Source organism: Sphaerodactylus townsendi, linkage group LG07 (genome assembly GCF_021028975.2).
Source record: "Sphaerodactylus townsendi isolate TG3544 linkage group LG07, MPM_Stown_v2.3, whole genome shotgun sequence".
Lineage (NCBI taxonomy): Eukaryota > Metazoa > Chordata > Lepidosauria > Squamata > Sphaerodactylidae > Sphaerodactylus > Sphaerodactylus townsendi.
The window spans coordinates 37,058,683-37,079,822 of NC_059431.1; the positions used below are offsets into that span (position 1 = coordinate 37,058,683).

At 42.1% G+C, this 21,140-nt stretch overlaps 1 protein-coding gene across 3 annotated transcripts in view; it reads left to right on the plus strand.

The window, feature by feature from the left end:
- The window catches only part of GFM2 (GTP dependent ribosome recycling factor mitochondrial 2), a 33,756-nt gene that overhangs the window by 3,696 nt on the left and 8,920 nt on the right, over nucleotides 1-21,140 (plus strand). The window contains exons 4-20 of one of the 3 annotated variants that reach the window (XM_048503501.1): nucleotides 4,758-4,855; nucleotides 5,679-5,804; nucleotides 6,756-6,844; nucleotides 7,862-7,950; nucleotides 8,751-8,811; nucleotides 8,921-9,106; nucleotides 9,388-9,468; nucleotides 10,889-11,037; nucleotides 11,474-11,614; nucleotides 11,685-11,784; nucleotides 12,279-12,468; nucleotides 13,419-13,495; nucleotides 15,926-16,064; nucleotides 16,190-16,375; nucleotides 17,404-17,519; nucleotides 18,042-18,224; nucleotides 20,299-20,590. In XM_048503501.1, coding sequence (XP_048359458.1) covers nucleotides 4,758-4,855; nucleotides 5,679-5,804; nucleotides 6,756-6,844; nucleotides 7,862-7,950; nucleotides 8,751-8,811; nucleotides 8,921-9,106; nucleotides 9,388-9,468; nucleotides 10,889-11,037; nucleotides 11,474-11,614; nucleotides 11,685-11,784; nucleotides 12,279-12,468; nucleotides 13,419-13,495; nucleotides 15,926-16,064; nucleotides 16,190-16,375; nucleotides 17,404-17,519; nucleotides 18,042-18,224; nucleotides 20,299-20,427 — 2,140 coding nt within the window. In that variant the 3' untranslated portion in view covers nucleotides 20,428-20,590. Of the gene's footprint in view, nucleotides 1-4,757; nucleotides 4,856-5,678; nucleotides 5,805-6,755; nucleotides 6,845-7,861; nucleotides 7,951-8,750; nucleotides 8,812-8,920; nucleotides 9,107-9,387; nucleotides 9,469-10,888; nucleotides 11,038-11,473; nucleotides 11,615-11,684; nucleotides 11,785-12,278; nucleotides 12,469-13,418; nucleotides 13,496-15,925; nucleotides 16,065-16,189; nucleotides 16,376-17,403; nucleotides 17,520-18,041; nucleotides 18,225-20,298; nucleotides 21,106-21,140 lie in introns of all 3 variants that reach the window. The other 2 variants (XM_048503500.1, XM_048503502.1) reach the window with 2 other exon arrangements.

Sequence of the window (21,140 nt, forward strand, 5' to 3'; positions counted from 1 at the left end):
AGAGTCCATCTAGTCCAGCTCTCTGCTACTCGCAGTGGCCCACCAGGTGCCTTTGGGAGTTCACATGTAGGATGTGAAAGCAATGGCCTTCTGCGGCTGTTGCTCCCGAGCACCTGGACTGTTAAGGCATTTGCAATCTCAGATCAAAGAGGATCAAGATTGGTAGCCATAAATTGAACTTCTCCTCCATAAATCTGTCCAAGCCCCTTTTAAAGCTATCCAGGTTAGTGGCCATCACACACCTCCCCTGTGGTAGTGTCTCCAAAGCCACCAATCACACGCGTTATGCTGGAAGAAGTGTTTCCCTTTATTAGTCGATTAATTCTTCCCTCTCAGCATTTTCAATGAATGCCCCTGGTTTCTAAGTCAATTGCAGAAGAGACAGTAAATTTCTCTCTCAACATTTTCTACCCCATGTACATAATTTTATTGTATCCCAATCCTTATCTCCTCTCAGGCGTCTCCTCCTCAGAAGCCTAAAAGAGTCCCAAACGCTGCAGCTCCTCCTCATAAGGGAAGTGCTAACCAGTCCCTCAATCATCCTCGTTGCCCTTCTCTGTATCTCTTTTCTATCTCTTCAATATCCTTTTTGGGGAGATGTGGTGACCAGAGGAGGCAACTGAACACAAGTACTCTCCAAAGTGTATTGAAAGGTCGCACTACTGCTTTTATATCAAAGACGGCTTGTGACAATCTTTGCAGTTTTATTATCAGATTCCCTTTCCCTGATTATCCCCAGCATAGAGGTTTGCCTTTTCATAGCTGCCCATACATTGAGTTGACATTCCCATGGAACCCTATCGAATTAAAGACGCCTAAATTCCTTTCCTGGTCTGGCTTGACTGCTTTAGCACTCCAACCCCTGTAGGCGATGTGTATGTGAAGTTTTGGATTTTTTTTGCCCTATGTGCATGCATCACTTTTGCATTTTGCTTCCACATTAGACTGAACTGTGCCATTTACATGTTTCTTAGCCCACTCACCCTAATTTATCAAGGTCCGCTTGGAGCTCCTTACCGTAATCCTTTGTGGTTCTCTACCACCCTAAGCATAATTTGGTATCATCTGCAAACTTCATACCCACCAGCTACCCACCCCTACTTCCAGGTCATTTATAGATATAGGTTAAAGAGCACTGGATCCCCATCTGGCGGATCGCCTAGGGGACAATTCACTCCCACATCTCTCCATTTGTAGAGCATTTCCATTTACACCCCATATCACTCTTGCTTCCCTGTTCTCAAACCAGTTTTAAAATCCATAGGAGGACTTCCTCCTCTCTATTCCTTCATTGCCTGAGTTTTCTCAAAGTAGTCTCTCTCCTGGTGAGGTCCTTGTCAAAGCCTTTTGGAAATCCAAGTAGACAAATAGCATCCACTTTACGGTTCCCCTTATCCACATGCCTACTTACATCCTCAAAGAACTCTAAGTAAGTTTGGCTAAGACCAGGATTTGCCTCTGCAAAGCCATGCTGACTCTTTCTCAGCAGGTCTTGCTTTTGTACATGTTTTATAATTTATTCCTTTAAATTTACAGATTCTACTTAATTTACCAGGAACAGATGTCAAACTGACTGGCTCTGTAATTTCCGGGTCCCCCCTAGATCCTTTCTTAAAGATTGGTGTGACATTGGCCATCTTCCAGTCTCTCAGGGATGGAGCCTGATTTCAAGGATAAGTTGCATATTAAAGTGGAGAAACATCAGCAATTTCATGCTTGAGCTCTTTAAGAACTCTTGGGTGAGATGCAATCTGGTCCAGGGGATTTGTAGCATTTAGTTTATCAATGGCTGCCAGAACTTCTTCCCTTGTCTACCACTATCTTTGTTAGTTCCTCGGATTAAGCCTCCTAAGAAGCTTGGTTCAGGTGCAGGAATTTTCCTCCACCTCCTCTTGGAGTGAAGACAGATGCAAAAGAATTCATTCAGCTTTTCTGCAATCTCCTGTCATCTTTTAGCACACCCTTTGTTCCTTTGTCATCTAACTGGCCTACCGCTTCCCTTGCTGGCTTCCCTGCTTTTGATGTACTTGAAGAACTGTTGTTTATTTTGATGTTCACAGCCATGCGTTCCTCATAATCCTTTTTTGCCTCCCCTTACAGCTGCTAACCGTGCTTCCTCTTTGCCACCATTTGTGAGCTCTCTGGTCTTCTTTATCAGTTAAGTTGGACTTCCATTTTCTAAAAGGCGTCTTTTTTTTCCTAATACTTTCCTCAACGTCCCTTTGTAACCATGATGGCTTACTTTTGACTGGGCTGCCTTTCCTAACCTGTGGAACACATTCCAGTTGAGCTTTTAAGACTGTGTTTTAAATAACCTCCAAGCATCTTGGACATTTTGACTCTCTTGATTTTCCCTTTCAGCTTCCTGCACTATCCCCCTCATCTTTGAGAAATTTCCCCTTTCTTTAGTTGCTGCATGTAACTACATTAGTAGTTGTCACTTGTTCTGCATGCAGAGATACTGAATCTGACAGCATTGTGGTCGCTGTTCTCATCGGCTCAACAACACTGACTTCCCGCACTAGGTCCTGGGTCCCACATAGAATTAGATCCTAGGATCACATCTCCCCTGGTTGGTTCTACAACCATCTGCTCTAAGCCACAGTCATTTAGCATATCCAGGGAATGTTCTCTCCTTTACTATGACCTGAACATGCATTTTCCAGTTTTATATGGGGATGGTTAAAATCGCTAATACCACCCACATTTTGCTTTTGTTGGCCTCTCTAATTTTTTTTTTTCCATCTCAGAATCCTCTTGTGAAAAGTTTTGGTCAGGGGACCATAATATATTCCTAATGTTAAACCATGCTTCACCTGGTATTGATATATCCACAGTGCTTCTGTAGAGGAACTAGCTCCCTCCTGCATTGTCTATTTTATGTGACACTATGCTCTTTGGATGTAGAGGGCCACCCCACCCCCAATACTCTGTCCTATCCTTCCTGTAGAGCCTGTAACCTGGGATATATCCCACTGGTTCTCCTCATTCCACCATGTCTCTGTGTGGATGTTCCACTATATCAATGTCCTCCTTCAAAACTCTGTACTCCAGCTCCCCCCATTTTGTGGCCTAATGCTTCTGTACTATTAGCATAGAGACACTTGTATACCTCTGTCTCTGTCCCAACCTGGGATTTATGTGTTTTGCCCTCTAGCCTTTTGTAGACACTATCACTTATCACATTGCTATGTTCCTCACTTGTATGTGGTTGATTTAAAAAAAACCTCCTTCTCTGTCTGCATCCCCATGGACTCTGTATTCAACCGAAGTCACCTCAGCTCCTGTCGGCTTTCCCCAGGGATCAGTTTAAAAGCTGTTCTGCCACCTTTTTAATGTTATTTTCTACAGCCTGGTTCCTCTTTGGTTAAGATGAAGCCGTCCCTTTGTACAGGCCTGCCTTATCCCAAAGGTTCCCCAGTTCCTGACAAATCTGAAACCCTGCCTTGCACCACCTTCTCATCCACGCATTTAGACCCTGTATCTCCGGCTTGCCCTAGCTTCGCCCTCTATGCGATGGAACAGGTAGCATTTCAGAGAATGCCACCTTGGGGTCCTGGATTTTAACCTTTTCCTGCAGTCTAAATTTAGCTTCCAGAACCCTCCGCTACATTTCCCAATGTCATTGGTACCTTGGGCCGTGGACCACAACTGCTGACTCCACCCCTGAAATGTCTAACAGCCTATCTAGGCGTGGCGTGACATCCATAACCTTTCACAAGACCAGGCAGGCAAGTCACCACAAGGGTCATCAATGCCTGTCACGAACCCAACTCGCGATATTCCTGATGATCGAATCACCCACTACAAGAAGCCCCCCCACCTCCCCCGAGGGTATCCTCATAGTATGAGAGGATAGCTGATCACCAGTTGCTGGGATCCCATCTAAGGGAGCATCTTCCCCACCTCGAACTGGCACCCTCTGTCACCCCAGACTCTCATTCTCCATGACATCTAAAATATTGCCACTTTGGGAGGACCTGGCTGCTAGGTCCCTGAAAGCCTTGTTTGTTGCCCTCTGCCTCTCTCAGCTCCAGGTCTGCCACCTTGGCTTCAAGAGAACGGACACGCCTTATGCTGTGGAGCTCATCGTTTGGGCACACCGCGACTTCTGGCCTAGTGGCAGAGGGTCACATGTGACACTCAGTGCAAAACACTGGCAAGCCCCCATCCCCTGCTGGCTTCCTGCCTTCATATCTGCTTTTTTGTTTGTATATTCTAGATATTAAACTAGTGGTGCCTGGAGCTATCTGTACCTACTATCCCTCAAGGAAATGTCCACCAATTAACACTCAATTAATTTTAAAAAAAAAAGAAAGAATTGCTTGTTGGTTCCAGAGACTGAACTAAAAGACTGAATGACTCACCTCAGGAGCCCCACCTTAGCAGCTCCAGGACAAAGAGTAACCTCTGTTAACCCTCCAAGTGCTCTGCACCTCCAGCAGTCTCAGCTCCTAGTAGCCTTAAGGAGAAAAGAGATAACCCTGCAAACCCCTGTTAAAAAATACACTGTTTTAAAAGATGTGGCTTTGAGAAAAGCCCTCCAAAATGAACACCAGAGTCACTCTGTTCTTCCTGGCCCAGATGCCTTGTCCACTGCTGCTCCTTTCTGCTGGTTCCAGAGACTGAATGGTTATAAGAAACACTGTGCACTTATAACACTGAATGGTTATAAGAAACACTGTGCACTTTATATTACTAACAGTAGAAACAATTCAGTTTAAAAACACTCAAGCTAGTTGATTTTTCTCTCACAGAATCCGAAATATTGGTATCATGGCTCACATAGATGCAGGAAAAACCACCACCACTGAAAGGATGCTGTATTATTCAGGATACACAAGAAGCCTTGGAGGTTAGTATTGGACTGTTTAGTTCTGTGAAGGGTTGCTGAAATAATTACCAAAATGTGAGTAAAATTTAGAAAATGTTTTTTAGGTCTTAAGGACCTGCCTTGTCGAAGATGCCTTTCTCTTTACTTTTCCATGAAAGGCAACATCCTGTTATTCAACATGACCATTTCTCATCATGTCTTTTGCTTCTCGGGCTCTTTTTGCAGTGGTGCTTGGCTAGTCGTTTGTTTACTGTTTCTTTCCCATTGAGACCTTTTTTTCTGCCCTGACCCATTTTTGGTACAGAAAATGGATATAGAGTGTGGTCTGAGGGAATGATATCTCAGGGCTCTGTTCTAGAAGGTGCTTTTTGTGGTGTTTGTATTTTTCTTTCCCTCATATGTGCAGTGGGCTGTGTTGCGCTTTGTGTTATTAGTGATTATGTTTTTAAAGTGCAGCCTTGCTGGTTTTGAGAATAAGATGCTAAATAAACATGCCCTTCCATTCTCTTGTTGCCTTTCTCTGGCTTCTGCCCCCTTGAGGGTTTAGCCGTGCCATGCATGGTTTTAATATACATGTGCAATTGGATTTTCCATGTTCCTTGTATTATTGCAAGGGATGAGTCCCTGAGCTGTATTGGTGCAAGATAGAGGTTGCCATCCTACCACCAGTGTGAGACTAGTTTATTGACATCCTATCCAGTTCACCCCACATTTTGACTTTAGCTGGGATCAGTCCCTTAAGCATTTTATTACAGTGTTTTGTATCATATTTTATTCTATTTTAATGTAACGTAGAAAGGTTTTTGACCAAATTGAAACAGTGTATGATCTTCCTATTGGCCAGATGTTGATGATGGAGACACAGTAACAGATTTCATGGCACAGGAACGAGAGCGTGGCATCACCATTCAGTCGGCTGCTGTGACGTTTGATTGGGCCGGCTGTAGAATCAACCTAATAGATACACCAGGTACATTATTTTGAACTTACGGTTCTTGACCTTTTTTAAAGAGTGTGGCCAAGTAAAGCAAAGAGTGGTGTTGAAAATGGCGTTGAGAAAACATACATGGGTTTAAAATGCTGATGTGACCTTAAAACTCCCCCTCTAAATTAATAGATTTATGCATTGAGCCTTATCCACTAGGAATCTCACATATGTTAACACTAGTCAGATGAACGGGAGTTGTACAAGAGGGGATTCTAGATAACTGAGTCATTCTGCTAACAAACAGGAACTATCTTGTTAAGAAATCACATAAATTTGCTATAGCTTTGAAGTATATGATGTCACTCTTGTAGAGCAAAGCAATCTGCTCTTTAATAAATAGCCTCTACATTCAAAGACAACCCAGAGTCACATCATTAAACTCCATTGAATGCTATCAGAATACTGGCTTTCTTATACAAAAGAACATTTCTGAACATAATTTTACAATCTAGAGAACAAAGAACAAAGTCCAGATCTTGCATTCTATTAGCTCTTATCTTTTCTTAAACATTTGCATTTAAACATTTAAAACATTTCTACCTCTTACTTGTAAAGCTATATTTATACAAAACATAAGATTATTATATATTAGCCTGGCTGTATGGTCGTGTTCTTTGCTAGAACACTGCCATACAGCTCAGCCTAAAAGTGATTCCGGCCGTGAAAGCCTTCGACAATACATAAGACAATATATTTTCTCAGGATTCTATTTTTGCTGCTTCCATTTAGGAACAAGTCCTCCTTTGCCAGAATTAAACCTGCTGTAACTAAAATGTCTATTTCATAATATAATGGTCTAAACCTAGCAAGGATTGTTTATTCTTGAATTAGATATTTGATTCATTTGTTAATGTAACGTTGCCCATCTAGTTATTATTAAACTATTACAGTTATTTTGTTTCTTATTGCTGTTCTCTGTAAACTGAATTTTAGGTCATGTGGACTTTACATTGGAGGTGGAACGATCTCTAAGAGTGCTGGATGGAGCAGTGGCTGTGTTTGATGCCTCGGCTGGTGTGGAGGTAAAAATGAATGCATTGGCTTGACCTAGACTGCTTATATACCATGATTTTAATGGGTAAGGCAGGGCATGAAGAAACCCTCCCATTTTTACCAGTAAGTGTTTGCTCCATATTTTGAGTGGTGTATTCATGTTCAGGGCCTGGATCCCATGTAGTGAAAAGCATTTTTACGCAAGAAAGCAGCAGAGGGTTTGGAGGCCAGTCAGTTATGAACAGTCATGTGTCAAAGCAGAGTCCTGAGTTGCATAGATTCACAATTAAGGTCCACAACAGCATCCTCTGCAATGATTGCATAAGCATTGGGTGTTGCCAGATCAAATAGCCCGTTAGGTCCAACGTTGCCTCCTGCAGCAGCCAATGAAATTTTGAATTTTTCAAATGGCTTTTTGATTGTCAATCCCTTCTTGTCAGGGCCCAGTGTCTGCTGTTTAGAGGTGCAGGCACTGTTGTGTGCAGCCATTTTGATGGATTGTGCTGAAAAACTGAGTTTTTCTGATTCCTTAAAAAAACCATTTAAGCAGCTGGCTATTGCTATGTCTCGGTGGTCAGTTCCTCAAATAAATTTTGTGTTGAGTGAAGTAGTACGTTTTGTCTCTTAAAAACTTAATGCAAATGGACTTGATTGGTGATCCCAATAAAGTAGAATGACAAAGAGTATTTATTTAATGAGTTTAATAGACTGCTTTTGTACCTGTAACTTATTTGACTTGAACAAAAATCCAAATTAAAATTATTTAGCCTTTTCCTGATGAAAGGGGGCTGCAGTCCCTTCATGTTCTTCTGTCGTTACTATAAAGCACTCACTCAGTTGTTGTGGTCCTTGTTGGGCTAGAGAGGAGTGACTGGAGTCAGTGCTCCCTCATGAGTATCTGTGTCGTAAGGTTCCTCCTTAGTTGCTCTCTCACTTCTGCATCTTGTGCTGTGCTTAAAACATCGAGGGTTACAACTTTTTAGCGGATATTAAGAGACAAATTGACGCTAGCAAGTGAAAAGGATTGACACTTTCCGTCTGTTTAGGCACAGTCTCTGACAGTGTGGAGACAAGCAGACAAGCACCACATACCACGAATTTGTTTTTTGAACAAGATGGACAAACCTGGAGTCAGGTATGAAGACAGCTGCTCTTTTTCATGGCCCAGTCCTACAAGCAAAAGAGTTTTATGATTTAGTGACTGCTAAACAGGGCCTGCAACCTGCGGCTCTCCAGATGTTCATGGACTACAGTTCCCATCAGCCCCTGCCAGCATGACCTAATGAACATCTGGAGAGCCGCAGGTTGCAGACCCCTGCTGCTAAAGAATCAGGCTTGCAAACAGCCTCTTCGTTGGCTGCTTGAGATAATTGAGAACTGCCTCCAGGTACCCAATACATGATAACTTGACAAAAAAATCAGAGTCATTCATGTGTTTTTCTTTAATCCTAATTTAGCTAACATTGTGTATAGTGCACAGCTTAGTTATTTGCAGGGGAGGGAACTGGTGATTCTGAAGAATCACATAGTTCAATGAGCAGAAAAAAAAAGAAAGGGAGAAGCTTTTCTTAACTGTAATGAGCCTTTCCCTCCCTCACAACAAAAAAACAGTAGGTGGGGCTGAGAGAGTTCTGAGAGAGCTGTGACTGGCCCAAGGTCACCCAGCTGGCTTCATGTATAGGAGTGGGGAAACAAACCTGTTTCACCAGATTAGAGTCTGCCAGTCATGTGGAGGAGTGGGGAGTCAAACCCAGTTCTCCAGGTTAGAGTCCGCTGCTCACTGGGTCTGAAACTTGTTTATGAATGGGTTGCCTGGGGAATCTTGGCTGCAGTCCTTTTTTTAGTTTCCTATGTTATCTATATTTTTGTGACTTTGGGAAGAAGGGATAATTAGGCAAATGTTTTTCACACCGATGGAAGATTAATTTGTTTTAGTTTCAGATATGCTGTGGAGAGCATTGAGCAGAAGCTGAAGACCAGGCCTTTGCTTTTACAGGTGAGCACTGAGCATTTAAAGAAATATTGTGCCGCTTGAGTAAACTGGGTGTTTTCTTCAGGCTGCCGTACTTACCAAGTTGCTTTTCTTTTTAAAACCCTGCATACAGTTGCCAATTGGGGAAGGCAAGAGCTTTAGAGGAATAGCTGACGTTGTGACCAAAGAACAAGTTATTTGGAAATCGGCAACTGGAATGGATGATGGGAAGAACTTTGAGCGGAAACCCTTAAAAGAAGCAGACAGTCCTGACTTGTTAAAGGATACCATTGATGCGAGAACTACCTTAATAGAACAAGTAAAGTTCTAAAGTAAATACATAAAGTATTTGTATGGTGAATTTAAAATTCTGTTTTTATGCTCTAATTACAACTGCAAAGTTGACAAGTCTGGTCCAAGTCATTCTAAAATGACTTAAAAATGCTTTTTGGCTACCAGTTGTGAATGTTCATGTTTTCACTTGGTAACATTAACTTGATGTGGTAGGTGGAGATATTTAGAAAAGCTTTTTTTACCTACTGATCTGATAGTTGGCTAAACAGACATTTTGGGCCTTCAGTAATCTCTTTGTGTTACAAGGTCGCAGATCTGGATGATGAATTTGCAGAACTGGTGCTTGGAGAGTTCAGTGAGAATTTTGATTCATTGCCCGCTGATCAGGTATGTGGTGTGGGAAAATCATTATATGGATATTGTGGAATCTTTTGTCATCTTTAGTAGAATATTTAAAATGTTCATAGCCCATCTTTTGGTTACAAGAACATTCAAAGCAGTTAGCAAAAATATATTTAGAATCTAAACACATTAAAATACCACGTAGTAATAAACAGCTACAGACTTTCAGAATGTTAGGAAAAATGTAGAGAATGGCTTTGATCTCACATTCCACCCCACTGTGCATAGCATACTCCTCTGGAGGGTTTCTTTGAACAGTCGCTTTTAAAGGGGAAAGGGGGAAAATATATATTTCTTCATTAAGCCTTTGGATTTAATTCTTTTTTCACTGTGGTTTACTGAAAACAGAATCTGGTGTAAGTTGTCAGCTTTTGATAAGTCATGATTGATTATCTCGGCATTAGGGAGTGTAGCTGTCTGTGATGTTGTAAGTATGGAACTCAGTTATGTGATTCTTGTTTAGTGCCCCGTCCAAAGGTGGGGCCAAATCCGCCCTAGGGAGTGGTGCGCTGTCTGTGCTGGCCGATTCATCTTTTCTAGTGCACTTACCCCGGTGGAGGGGTGATTCTGCAGGTGCACTGCTAGCCCCCTGGCGCTGGAATGTGATGCTAGCGTCTCAGTGTCCCTGCCGCCCCCACTGATGTGGGGTCTGGTGGGGAGACAAGCTGGCATTAGTTAGCTCCATCCCGGCCTTTGTCAGCGTTGCGCCAGTGGGCCACAGGTAAGACACAAGTCAGCCTTTGGGTTGGCATAAGTTTATTGTGGCCTATAGAGGCTTCTCAGCAGCGCAGAGACTTTTTGACTTCCCCACACTGCTCGGAAGCCTCTTCGGGGGCAGTGGCCAGATGTCCGGCTCGTGCATGGGACTGTTAACGTTTTTAAAAGAAATAGGTTTTGAGATTCAGGACAAACAAGTCAGATAAAGAGAATACCTTGTATTTCTATTGAATAGTCCCGTTGAATAGATTTGAATAAAATTCTGAGTAGAATTCTGAGTAGAAGAGAAGAAGAGGAGGAGTTTGTTTCAGGTGTGCCCCATTAAGAAGAGAAGAAGAGGAGGAGTTTGGATTTATACCTTGCTTTTCTCTCCTGTAAGGAGGGTCAAGGTGGCTTACAAACTCCTTTCCCTTCCTCTCCCCACAACAGACAACTTTTGAGATAGGTGGGGCTGAGAGAGTTCTGAATGAACTGTGACTAGCCCAAGGTCACCCAGCAGGAATGTCGAAATGGGGAAACAAATTTGGTTCACCAAATAAGAGTCTGCTGCTCATGTGGGAGGAGTGGGGAATCAAACCCAGTTCTCCAGATTAGCTCTTAACCACTACACCACGCTGTCTCAATTAAGTGCTTAATTGAATGAAAGTCGGTCTCTGTCCAAAACGTGAATGCTCTTTGTCTACTGCAGTTACACTCTGCTGTACGAAGAGTAACCCTGGCTCAGAAAGCAGTGCCGGTGTTTTGTGGGAGTGCGTCGAGAAATAAAGGTGTTCAGCCCTTGTTGGATGGCATTACCATGTACTTGCCCGCTCCAGACGAGCGCAGTTATGACTTTTTGTGAGTATGAGAAGATAGCACATCTTGATAACAGTTTCATTTCATAGCTTTTCTTAACATCTTACTGGGGAGCACAAATAACTTGTACGCTGGGCAGAGGAGAAGAGCTGGTTACTTAATTCCTTGAAGGTATTGCACATATGTCTGTGAATGTCTGTGATGTTCAGCTTAGAGGAGGGCAAGAGATCTGTCTCTTTAAGTCCTCTGCTGATCTCCCTCTGAGGTTAAAGACAGGGACAGTTCCTCTAGTTTGAATTGCTGTTCATCATTTTCATTGTTTCAGCCTAGCTCAACTAATTAATATGAATCAATACGTCATTCACATTTCCTGTTAAGTATAGCATTGGAATGGTTAGAAAAGACAGTGTCCTGAATTGAAGTTTGATTCATAGCTTTTTCCTTTATGTACAATTACTGTTCTGATGTTGTTTTTCAGGCAATGGTATGGGGATGACCTGTGTGCTCTAGCATTTAAAGTTCTCCATGACAAACAGCGTGGGCCATTGGTATTTGTGCGCATTTACTCAGGCACAATGAAGCCTCAGTCAGCTGTCTACAATATTAACAAGAACTGCACGTGAGTAAACAGAGTGAGGGAGGATGGGTGAGTCTCAATACTGGCGTCTAACCTGTGTCTTCCGTTGCAGGGAGAGAATGAGCCGCTTGCTGCTGCCTTTTGCTGATCAGCAAATAGAAATCTCTTCACTAGCAGCTGGCAACATTGCCCTGACTGTTGGGTTGAAACAGGTGACCGGAAAAAAAATGTGAATCCTAACTGTTTATATAACATTGCACGGAGAGCATTCATGTTTGCACACAATGGATATTTTGGGGATTGTATTTATTTAACATAATTTCCCTTGTGTTCGAGTGGATCTATGCAGTAATTTCCCTGTCTTTTACAGTATATGTGTATCATTAAATCAACCTGAAAATGCTCTTGTGTGTTTCTTTAGTTACAACTACAAGGGACGCAGCTTATTTTTTGTGTGTTGAGGGTGGTTTTATTTGTTTCCTCATTTTTAATTATGACTGTCTTATGTTGGCACCAAATACTACAAGATAAAAGTGGCATAATGCAAAACAGAAAACTCTCTCTAATTGCTGTCATCTCAGATTGGCTTGCCTTTCAGCTACAAAAAGATAGCCTTCACTAATTGGTCAATTTGCAGTCCTTTGGAATATAAACACCATTTATATGTTGATAGTACAGAATGTCATTTTCTGTTGGCTTGTATTAGAGTGCCACTGGAGACACCATTGTTTCGTCAAAGGCTTCTGCAGTGGCTGCAGCCCAGAAAGCTGGGAAAGATGTGGGGTCAAGCCATGGTCAAACTCGTGGAGCGGAGAGCCTTCTCTTGGCAGGCGTCGAGATCCCAGAGCCAGTCTTCTTTTGTACAATAGAGCCTCCGTCCATGGCAAGACAACCAGGTGTGGTGCAACTGCTAAAACAGCTGATACTATTCTTTGTTCTCAATTCTAAGGAGGTCCAGGTTTTCAGAGATATTTCTCAATAATGCGTCACATCACCATGAAAACTACAAATGCCCAGTCTTCTCGTCTGGGACATTTGCCCCATGGGGAGATGAGCGTGCTTTGCCAGTTTAGAAAAGTTTTTGAAGTCTAGGCTGAAAGAAAATGGTTTGGATTCCATGGATTGGATAAAGTGGTCACCTAGAGTTCTAACAAAGGGTTCTTTGAACTTGAACAACAGTACATAGCAAGGGTTTTGCATTGGGGGGGGGGGACAAAATAGTTTGTAATATGTCATGTAATATGTCATTCAAAGATAGGGGGAGTTACATGTACCACAGAGAGAAGAACAAAACTTGTAGCTGTGTCAGCCCTGGCTGGATTTGTCTTTGCAGCTTTTTAAACTCTTTGCCTGCCCTTGTATTGTAGACTTTTTCTTCCTCTTTAGTTGGAAAGCATATACGTTTACTGTAACAATGTAGAAATGAATAGATACCGAAAAGGGTCTTTATCAGTGGTTTTACCCAACATAGCTCATGTCAACCCAGCTAATGCAGTTTCTGTTTTTTTTTGTCCTTGCCAGTCCAGCGTGTCCCTTCTCCAACCTTTTAGTGATTTTTTGAATTTTTGGGAAAGGGAAAAATAATAGGTGGCATTGCATCTTTTATTTGGAAACTATTCACTCCCACATTTCCAAAGACTAGTCTCCTAAGATGCTTTCAAACATACCAACAAATGCATTTTCAATCCATTTTACTTATTGTTTACAAGTGGATTTTGTTTTTTTGCATAGTAAACTCCAGTTGCAAAGTTCATTAAATGTGGACTGAAAGTATATTGTTCAGTGTGTGTGGAAGCAAAACCAAATATGGTCTTTATATGTAATGTAATTTGACGTTTTATTTCAGATCTGGACAATGCTTTGGCTTGCCTGCAGCGTGAAGATCCCAGCCTGAAAGTCAAGATAGATGCTGATACTGGACAAGTATGGTGCATCGTTACAATTCTCTCCATATTTTAATGTCTGTTTCAGTGTGGCATTTTAAGGGGAAAAATATAAACCAAGTGCATTGCAACGACCATGGCAATTTCTTAGGCTGTAACTAAATTATGCATTTGGTTGTATTACAGTTGCTTTCCTTCAGAATTGTAGTTTTCTCAAGAACTAGATTTCTAACATTCTCAGAAAGCTAAGACACAATTTGTGTGGGAAGCCATAACATAGCTTAAAACCACTTTGCATTTTTAATGTATTCTTCGAAATGTCTGTTTGTTTGGCCAAATAATTCTGAAAGAAAATTGGGAAAATAGAAAAAATAGCTTTGTTCGGTGATTGTAGGAAATTGGTGTGTCAAATAGAGTGATAAGAGTAACTTCACCATTGCTGTGATTTTTTTAACCTGTTAGTTGCACACAACTTGTTCCATTACCAGTTTATTTGCTTGAAAAGTAATTGAGATGCGACAAAGAAGAATGAAGTCATCTGAAGTCATCTGCCTGTGCAAAAATGAATACTGTCAGATTCTTTGACTTGCTTATATTCTGTAAATACATTTGAACTAGATGACGGGCAGCCCAATCCAGATGGGGGTGGTGGTAAAGGGGCGTAGGGAGCACCACTGCATCTGCCCTCTACACCAGTGTTAGGGGCACCATGATCAGTGGAGAAGACAAAGGCGCTGGAGTCTGGACACCCCACAGCTCTGTGCCGGTCAACCCTGGAAGTGGACACTGCCATGGAGCACTGCAGGTGTCAAATTGGTTGCCGGCATAGGAGGGTGGAGCCCACCCCAACCCAAATGGGTGGTGTAATTCCCATTAAACCCTACAGAGGGCTTCTAGGTGGCTTTTCCCCCTTTCCTACTTGTTTCACTTCTTCCTGCCCACCAGCCAATGGACCGTTATCTGTGCCCCTGTTTTCAGCTTTCCATTCTTTCCTCCTCCAGCAACCCCTTTCTGGGAAAAGTCTAGACAAGCTGAGCAGTGGCTGTTGGCATCAGATTTTTCATACATGTGGGACTGACTTCAGATTTGTAGAGAAAACCCCCCACCTGGCCCTATCTCCATTTCACAGATCTTTTGATCATCTCCTGTATGGCATGGGTTAGAATCAGATATATCATGTTTTGTTTGGTTTTAGGTTTTTTTTAATATATATAGCAACTTTTCATTCCGAGTCAGTTTCCACTACAAGGTGGAAAAGTTGCTAAATTCAAGCAACTCTTAATACTCATAGCTTTATGTTGGCTTTGTAAATTGAATTTATCTAGCTGTGCTCTATAATGTTTAACTTCAGAACTGCAAATAAATATAAATGCTTGAGTTGGAGCCTCAGAGGTTGCCTTAAACTGAGTTGCTGGCAGTGGCTTTCCAGTGTACGTCTTTCCTAGTAGGTCTCCAGAACTAGAGATTTGTTCATTGAATCTGAGATCTTCTGAATGCAAAGCATAGGATTGGATCCAGTCACATTTTTAACTCAGTCTCACCTGATTTCCATCCATACTGCAACCCTCAACCCACTTGGCTTGTGTGCATGAGGGTTCCATGTTTCTCAGCATACCTTTTTGGAATGGTCGGAGATACTTCCTTTTTCATCAGCAAAAAAGCTGATGGACCCACAGACTCTAGCTCAGTGATGGCGAACCTTTTTGAGACCGAGTGCTCAAACTGCAACCCCAAACCTACTTATTTATTGCAAAGTGCCAACATGGCAATTTAACCTGAATACGGAGGTTTTAGTATAGAAAAAATGGTTGGCTCCAAGGTGCACGTTACGCTGGAGTAAGCTTGGTGGTAGTCAGTGGCTTTGCTTTGAAGCAACTGGTCAACACTTCGAATAGGTGAATCACGACCCTAGGAGGGTTTACTCAGAAGCAAACCCCATTGCCAGCAACTGAGCTTCCTCCCAGGTAAAGGATCACGCTTTCGTTCTTCCCATGAAAATCAGTAGGGTTTAACAGCGCTTAACAGGGTTACCTACACTGCTTCCCCAAAACGAGGCTTTATGTTTAATGCTAATAATCTCCCTGAAATAATTACACTATTATCACATGACGAACTCTGTGCACGCGTGCCCACAGAGAAGGCTCTGAGTGCCACCTTTGGCACCCGTGCCATAGGTTTGCCACCACTGCTCTAGCTGTTGAGCAGAGGCCCTCCCACCATATTCGCATGTTAATCTATGTTCAACTAATTTTGCAAGCTGTCCCAGCTGTGAGCTAAATTAGTGGTGCTGTCCCAATGACGACTGAAACCACTGCCAAAATGCAGATTGCTTACCGCTGTACTGCAATTCTCTTTTATCAGTGCTTTCCTTGTTTCTTATTAGTGCTTTCTTTGCAAGTGAACATACTTGCAGAATTTGTAAAAGCTTACCCACTGATGTTTTCAAATTGCTTTCATGTTTTTTACACAGACTGTCCTTTGTGGCATGGGAGAGCTGCACATTGAGATAATTCATGACCGAATCAAACGAGAATATAGACTTGAGACCTACCTTGGACCTCTTCAGGTAGCATACCGAGAAACCATTCAAAACACAGTCCAAGCTACGGGTAAGAGGTCTAAAATCCTGCATCTGTAGCTGGACTCTTTGAAAAATAGCTGTTAGAGTTTTTTACATTTGCTTTCTTAATCAGAATATTTAATGCAATTCACGGTATTAAATAAATTACCACAGATACGCTGGACAGAATTATAGGAGAAAAACGACACCAAGTGACTGTGGAATTAGGCCTGCGCCCCTGGGAGGGAGAGGAATCAGCAACAGCGCCGGTTATTGAGTATGCTGAAAATACCTGCAGTTTGCTTTCGCCAGAACTCCGCGAAGCTGTAGAGAATGGAATTTGTACCTCATATGTGCAAGGTAAAAACTGCTTTAATTTTTGGCATTCAATTCAGTTGAATAAAAGTACATTCACTGTGGTGTAGTGGTTAGAATTGGGCTGGGAACTCCAGTTTTCAGTCCTTCCTCTGCCATGGAAGCTTGCTGGATAAGAACATAAGAACATAAGAACAAGCCAGCTGGATCAGACCAGAGTCCATCTAGTCCAGCTCTCTGCTACTCGCAGTGGCCCACCAGGTGCCTTTGGGAGCTCACATGCAGAAGGTGAAAGCAATGGCCTTCTGCGGCTGTTGCTCCCAAGCACCTGGTCTGTTAAGGCATTTGCAATCTCAGATCAAAGAGGATCAAGATTGGTAGCCATAGTGATGGCTTTGGGTCAGCCATTTTTCTTGGCCTAATCCACCTCATATGAGGATAAAATGAAGGAGAGAAAAAACGATGTACGCCACAGATCGGATCAAAGGCCCATCCAATCCACCAGCTATCTCTAGGAAGCCCACAAGCCAGAAGTCTCCAGCAGCGTCATTATACTTGTACTTCCCGCATTTAAAGAGGCAAACTACCTCTGGTATGGGAGGGGGTAGATACTTATTAGTAGCCATTAGTGGCCCAGTTGTCTGTGAATTTGTGCCCTCCCCTTAATTCTTGATAAAAAATGATGACTGATGTTAAATCATGATTCAGATATGCATTTCATTGCTGAAAAACTGTAGGAACAGATTTGTGTAAGGAACTAGACCAAAATAACTACTTTCTCCAAGGGATCTCCTCTAACCCATAAATATACCTTAGTTTTGAGAGTATCATGTGATTGTATTCAAATACAGGTACACCCTGCAAGACAGTTACATCCCTTGTCAACATTTGAAAATGTCTTGCATCCCAAAATAAATTATCTGCAACATCAGCGCATTTAGAATAGCACTCTCATAGTTGTAAATAACATTAAATAGCAATCTAACTTTAATGCAAAAGATAAAGAAAAAAATATGTTCCTTTCATGGCTCAAAGTGAGATGCTAATGCAGTGTTTGAATTTTGCTTGTTTAGGACCTCTCCTGGGCTTTCCACTTCAAGATGTAGTTGTGTCAGTGCATGCTGTGACTGCTAACACTGGCACCTCCCCGACTGTGGTTTCTGCATGTGTTTCTCGATGCATGCACAAGGTATGAAGGGACTACAGTAGATTAGACTCTAGGGCAGGGGTAGGGAACCTGCGGCTCTCCAGATGTTCAGGAACTACAATTCCCATCAGCCTCTGTCAGCATGGCCAATTGGCTGATGGGAATTGTAGTTCCTGAACATCTGGAGAGCCGCAGGTTCCCTACCCCTGCTCTAGGGCATTTTAACCCATGCTTTCTAAATCATTTAGTTTTGTTTATTTGTGGGCGGGGAGCCCTCTGCCTTATCGGTACAGGGTTAAGGACAGCTTTTAGCATTTCCTGGGTCATCGCCCATATGTTAAGATTAAAAAAAAACTTCAATATCCTTATTTATGAATTTCCTTTTACAGAGGTTGATAGTACACTGGGTTGCTTAATGTACTTCCTGTGGAATGTAACTGTCCTCTTTTGCACAGTAAGCAAAGGTATTATGAACTAGTAGAGAGTTGGCTATGTATAGTTACAATTTAGTTAGGTTGATGTTTGTACTGAATAAGTAAATGTTGCTCTTAATTTCTTTTTCAGGCTCTGAAAAAAGCAGACAAGCAAGTGCTGGAGCCTCTCATGAATCTGGAAATAACAGTGGGTGAGAGTCATCTTGGTACGGTGCTAGGAGATCTGGCACAACGAAGAGGCAGCATTCAAGAAATTCAGAGTCGTCAAGATAACAAAGTCCTGATTGCATCAGTTCCACTAGCGGAAATGATGGTGTGTTTGTGTGTGTATGCATGCAAGCTGACCAAAATGAAAGCTACAAGCACAGCTCTAAGTGTCTTTTAATTATACCTGCGTCACAGCATATTTTTGCACCTCACCTGAACAAAGTAGGGCCTGCCTAAATTAGTCATTAAATTGGCTTGAGTAGCTTTTGTAAAGATGTATGTATGTGAGCTATAAGGTCTTTCAAGGAGGTAATGGGAATTTTTTTTTTCATTACAACACGAGTCAGGAAATCCTTGAGCTTCTGTTCAAGAAGGATTTCCTGACATATGTTGTAATAAAAAAGAACTCCCATTACCTCCCCAAAAATCTTATAGTTCTCATACATACAAGATTGAGAAGCTTCACTGAGGCAGGAGTTCTTTGCTTTGTCTCATGAGCAGAAAGACAGAGAGTTTGCGCAAGGATGTTATGCTGGCAGGCTTGACTACATTGCTGCTTTCTTCTCTTCACTAATCTTGAGATAAGGAAGGCCTTTATGGAAGGCACCTGTCAACAGCAAAAGATGCCTGATATGGAGCTGGTTCACTGGAACATTTAGCTCCATATCTTTTTCTGTGACTCCCCACAGGCTTCAGCTGAAGGTCTTTCCTAACACCTTGTGCCAGGGATTGAAGCTACAGTAGCCTGCAAAGCAGATACTTGCCACTGAACCATCACTCATATCTTAAAGAGGCAAGCCTGCATAAACAGGACTTGTCCAATATCTGAAACTGGAAATGAATGAGGTTGGGGCAGGATTCCTTCTTTCGATGTACAGATCCCAGAGTAGCTCAGCTGTCAAAAGGCAGAAAGTAGCATTTTAACTGGCTAAAATCTTCTGTATTCCCTTCCCCTTGTGGAACTGAGGTGCTGTGCTTTCAGTAAGGCATACAAGGCCTTCCCATGAAGTGGTACTCCACTGTTCCTTGTTAGGTTTGTTAACAGTAGTGGTGAATCACATGAAAAAATTTAGTGGTTAAACCAATTTACTTTTACAGTATTGAGAATCATTGCAGTGTTGAAGAAGTTTTGAAGAGTGTTGGATTTATATCTCTCTCCTATAGGAGACTCAAAGGGGCTTACAAACTACTTTCCCTTCCCCCTCACAACAAACACCCTGTGAAGTAGATGGGGCTGAGAGAGCTCCAAAGAACTGTGACTAGCCCAAGGTCCCCCAGCTGGTGCGCGCTGGAGAGTGCAGGCTAATCTGAATTCCCCAGATAAGCCTCCACATTGCACAATCAGTCCAACATATTGCACAAAGGATGTTGTAAGGATGGAATGGAGAAGAGAAGCTCTGAGTGCATTAGGAGAAGGGCAGAATAAACATGAGGTTAGTAGGTGGTAATGTTTGTACTGCCTACTGCAAAAGCATGTAAGAAATAGACCACTGATTCAATCTAGACTTGTATTTTTTCAGTCAGAGCTCCTATGAGTCAGAAGTTTCAGAAGCACGTTTTCTAGCCTTGCCACTTGAATGTCTTTTAAGTAGAGCAGCTGGAATTAAAACCTTGTATAGGTTCAGAGACGTTTATAAGACAAATACAGCATGGGGACAAAAGTAAATCCAGTAGAGAACAGTGAAAATAGTGTGAAGAGAAGCCAAGGGAACCTAGTTCGAAGTGCACAGCAAAAAATTGGCTGTGATTTCTGTTATTTCAGCCTCAGGATTGTTGAGCAGAAGAATCATATTTGCGTTGGTCCGTGAACCCAGCCGAGGTTAAGGCAGAGAAATCAGGCCTAAATCTGTTATACTTTGGGCAAAACAGCAAGATCTGTTCAAGAGAGTCAGTATAGGAAAGGCGGAAAGAACAATGTCGATTTAAACATAAAACTTCCCTTTAAACAATGTCAATTTAAACATAAACTTCCCTTTAAACATTACTTCAGCGATTCTAGTAGTTTACATTTTTCCTACCTACAGTTGAGTTTAATGTCACATGTTTAGAACAGGTACACTTCCATGGAAGTTGTGCTACAGTGTTGCTAATGAGAGTTTCTTCCCAATTTATTCACTTACAGCAAACTGCTTGTGTGTTTTACCGTTTTTTTCACTAATCTGTGCTTTGGTTTGTCCTAGGGATATTCGACAGCTTTACGCACTTTAACATCCGGCTCTGGGACATTTACTCTGCAATTGGCGAGCTACCAAGCAATGAGCCTCAGTGAGCAAACTGCTTTGCTTAACAAGAGGATTGGACTGGCATAACGTGAAAGATTATTAGACTTATTTTGGTCTGTGAAGTAGCTAAGAGCTGATGATTTGCCACAGTTAAAGTATATGGCCGTAATTGTGCTGTCCTGTACTCTGTGGTCTGAAAGTATGAAGACATAACTTGAACAGACAAGCATCTACGTATGAGCATCTTCACGTGCTTTCACTGGAATAATAAAAACCAGAAGCATAGTGAACAGACTGCAGACATTTTCTGTCATTTGTTGCTCCACACAAGTACCTGAAAAATGCAAAGACACATTCATACTTGACTTGAGGCCCAAATTAGGCATGAAGGAAATGGCTGCTTTGTAGGATGAACTGCCTGGCAATATACCATACTGACCTGGAGGCTGACAACCCTAGAAGAAGAGATGGAAAATAAGTGGCTATGGCAGTTTTCAGGAAAAGGGAAGAGGAAATAGTGGGAGTTTAGGGAATGAGATGCCTCCGGTAAGTCTTTATGGGTTCCCACTTGTTATATATCTGATTCTGAGCCTGGCTGTGGAGGGTGAATCAAAAATGCACGCAGGGACAATTTTTGTGCTAAATCGAGAGAAAACCCATATTTGCTAAAAAATCTAAAATCTTAAACCTTTCATGTCCTGCTTTTTTAATCCAAATTAGAAACAGTATCTGTAGCTTTAAGAAATTAACTCCTGTTGAGATCTTGTGAGACTACATCAGTGGTGGCGAACCTTTGGCAC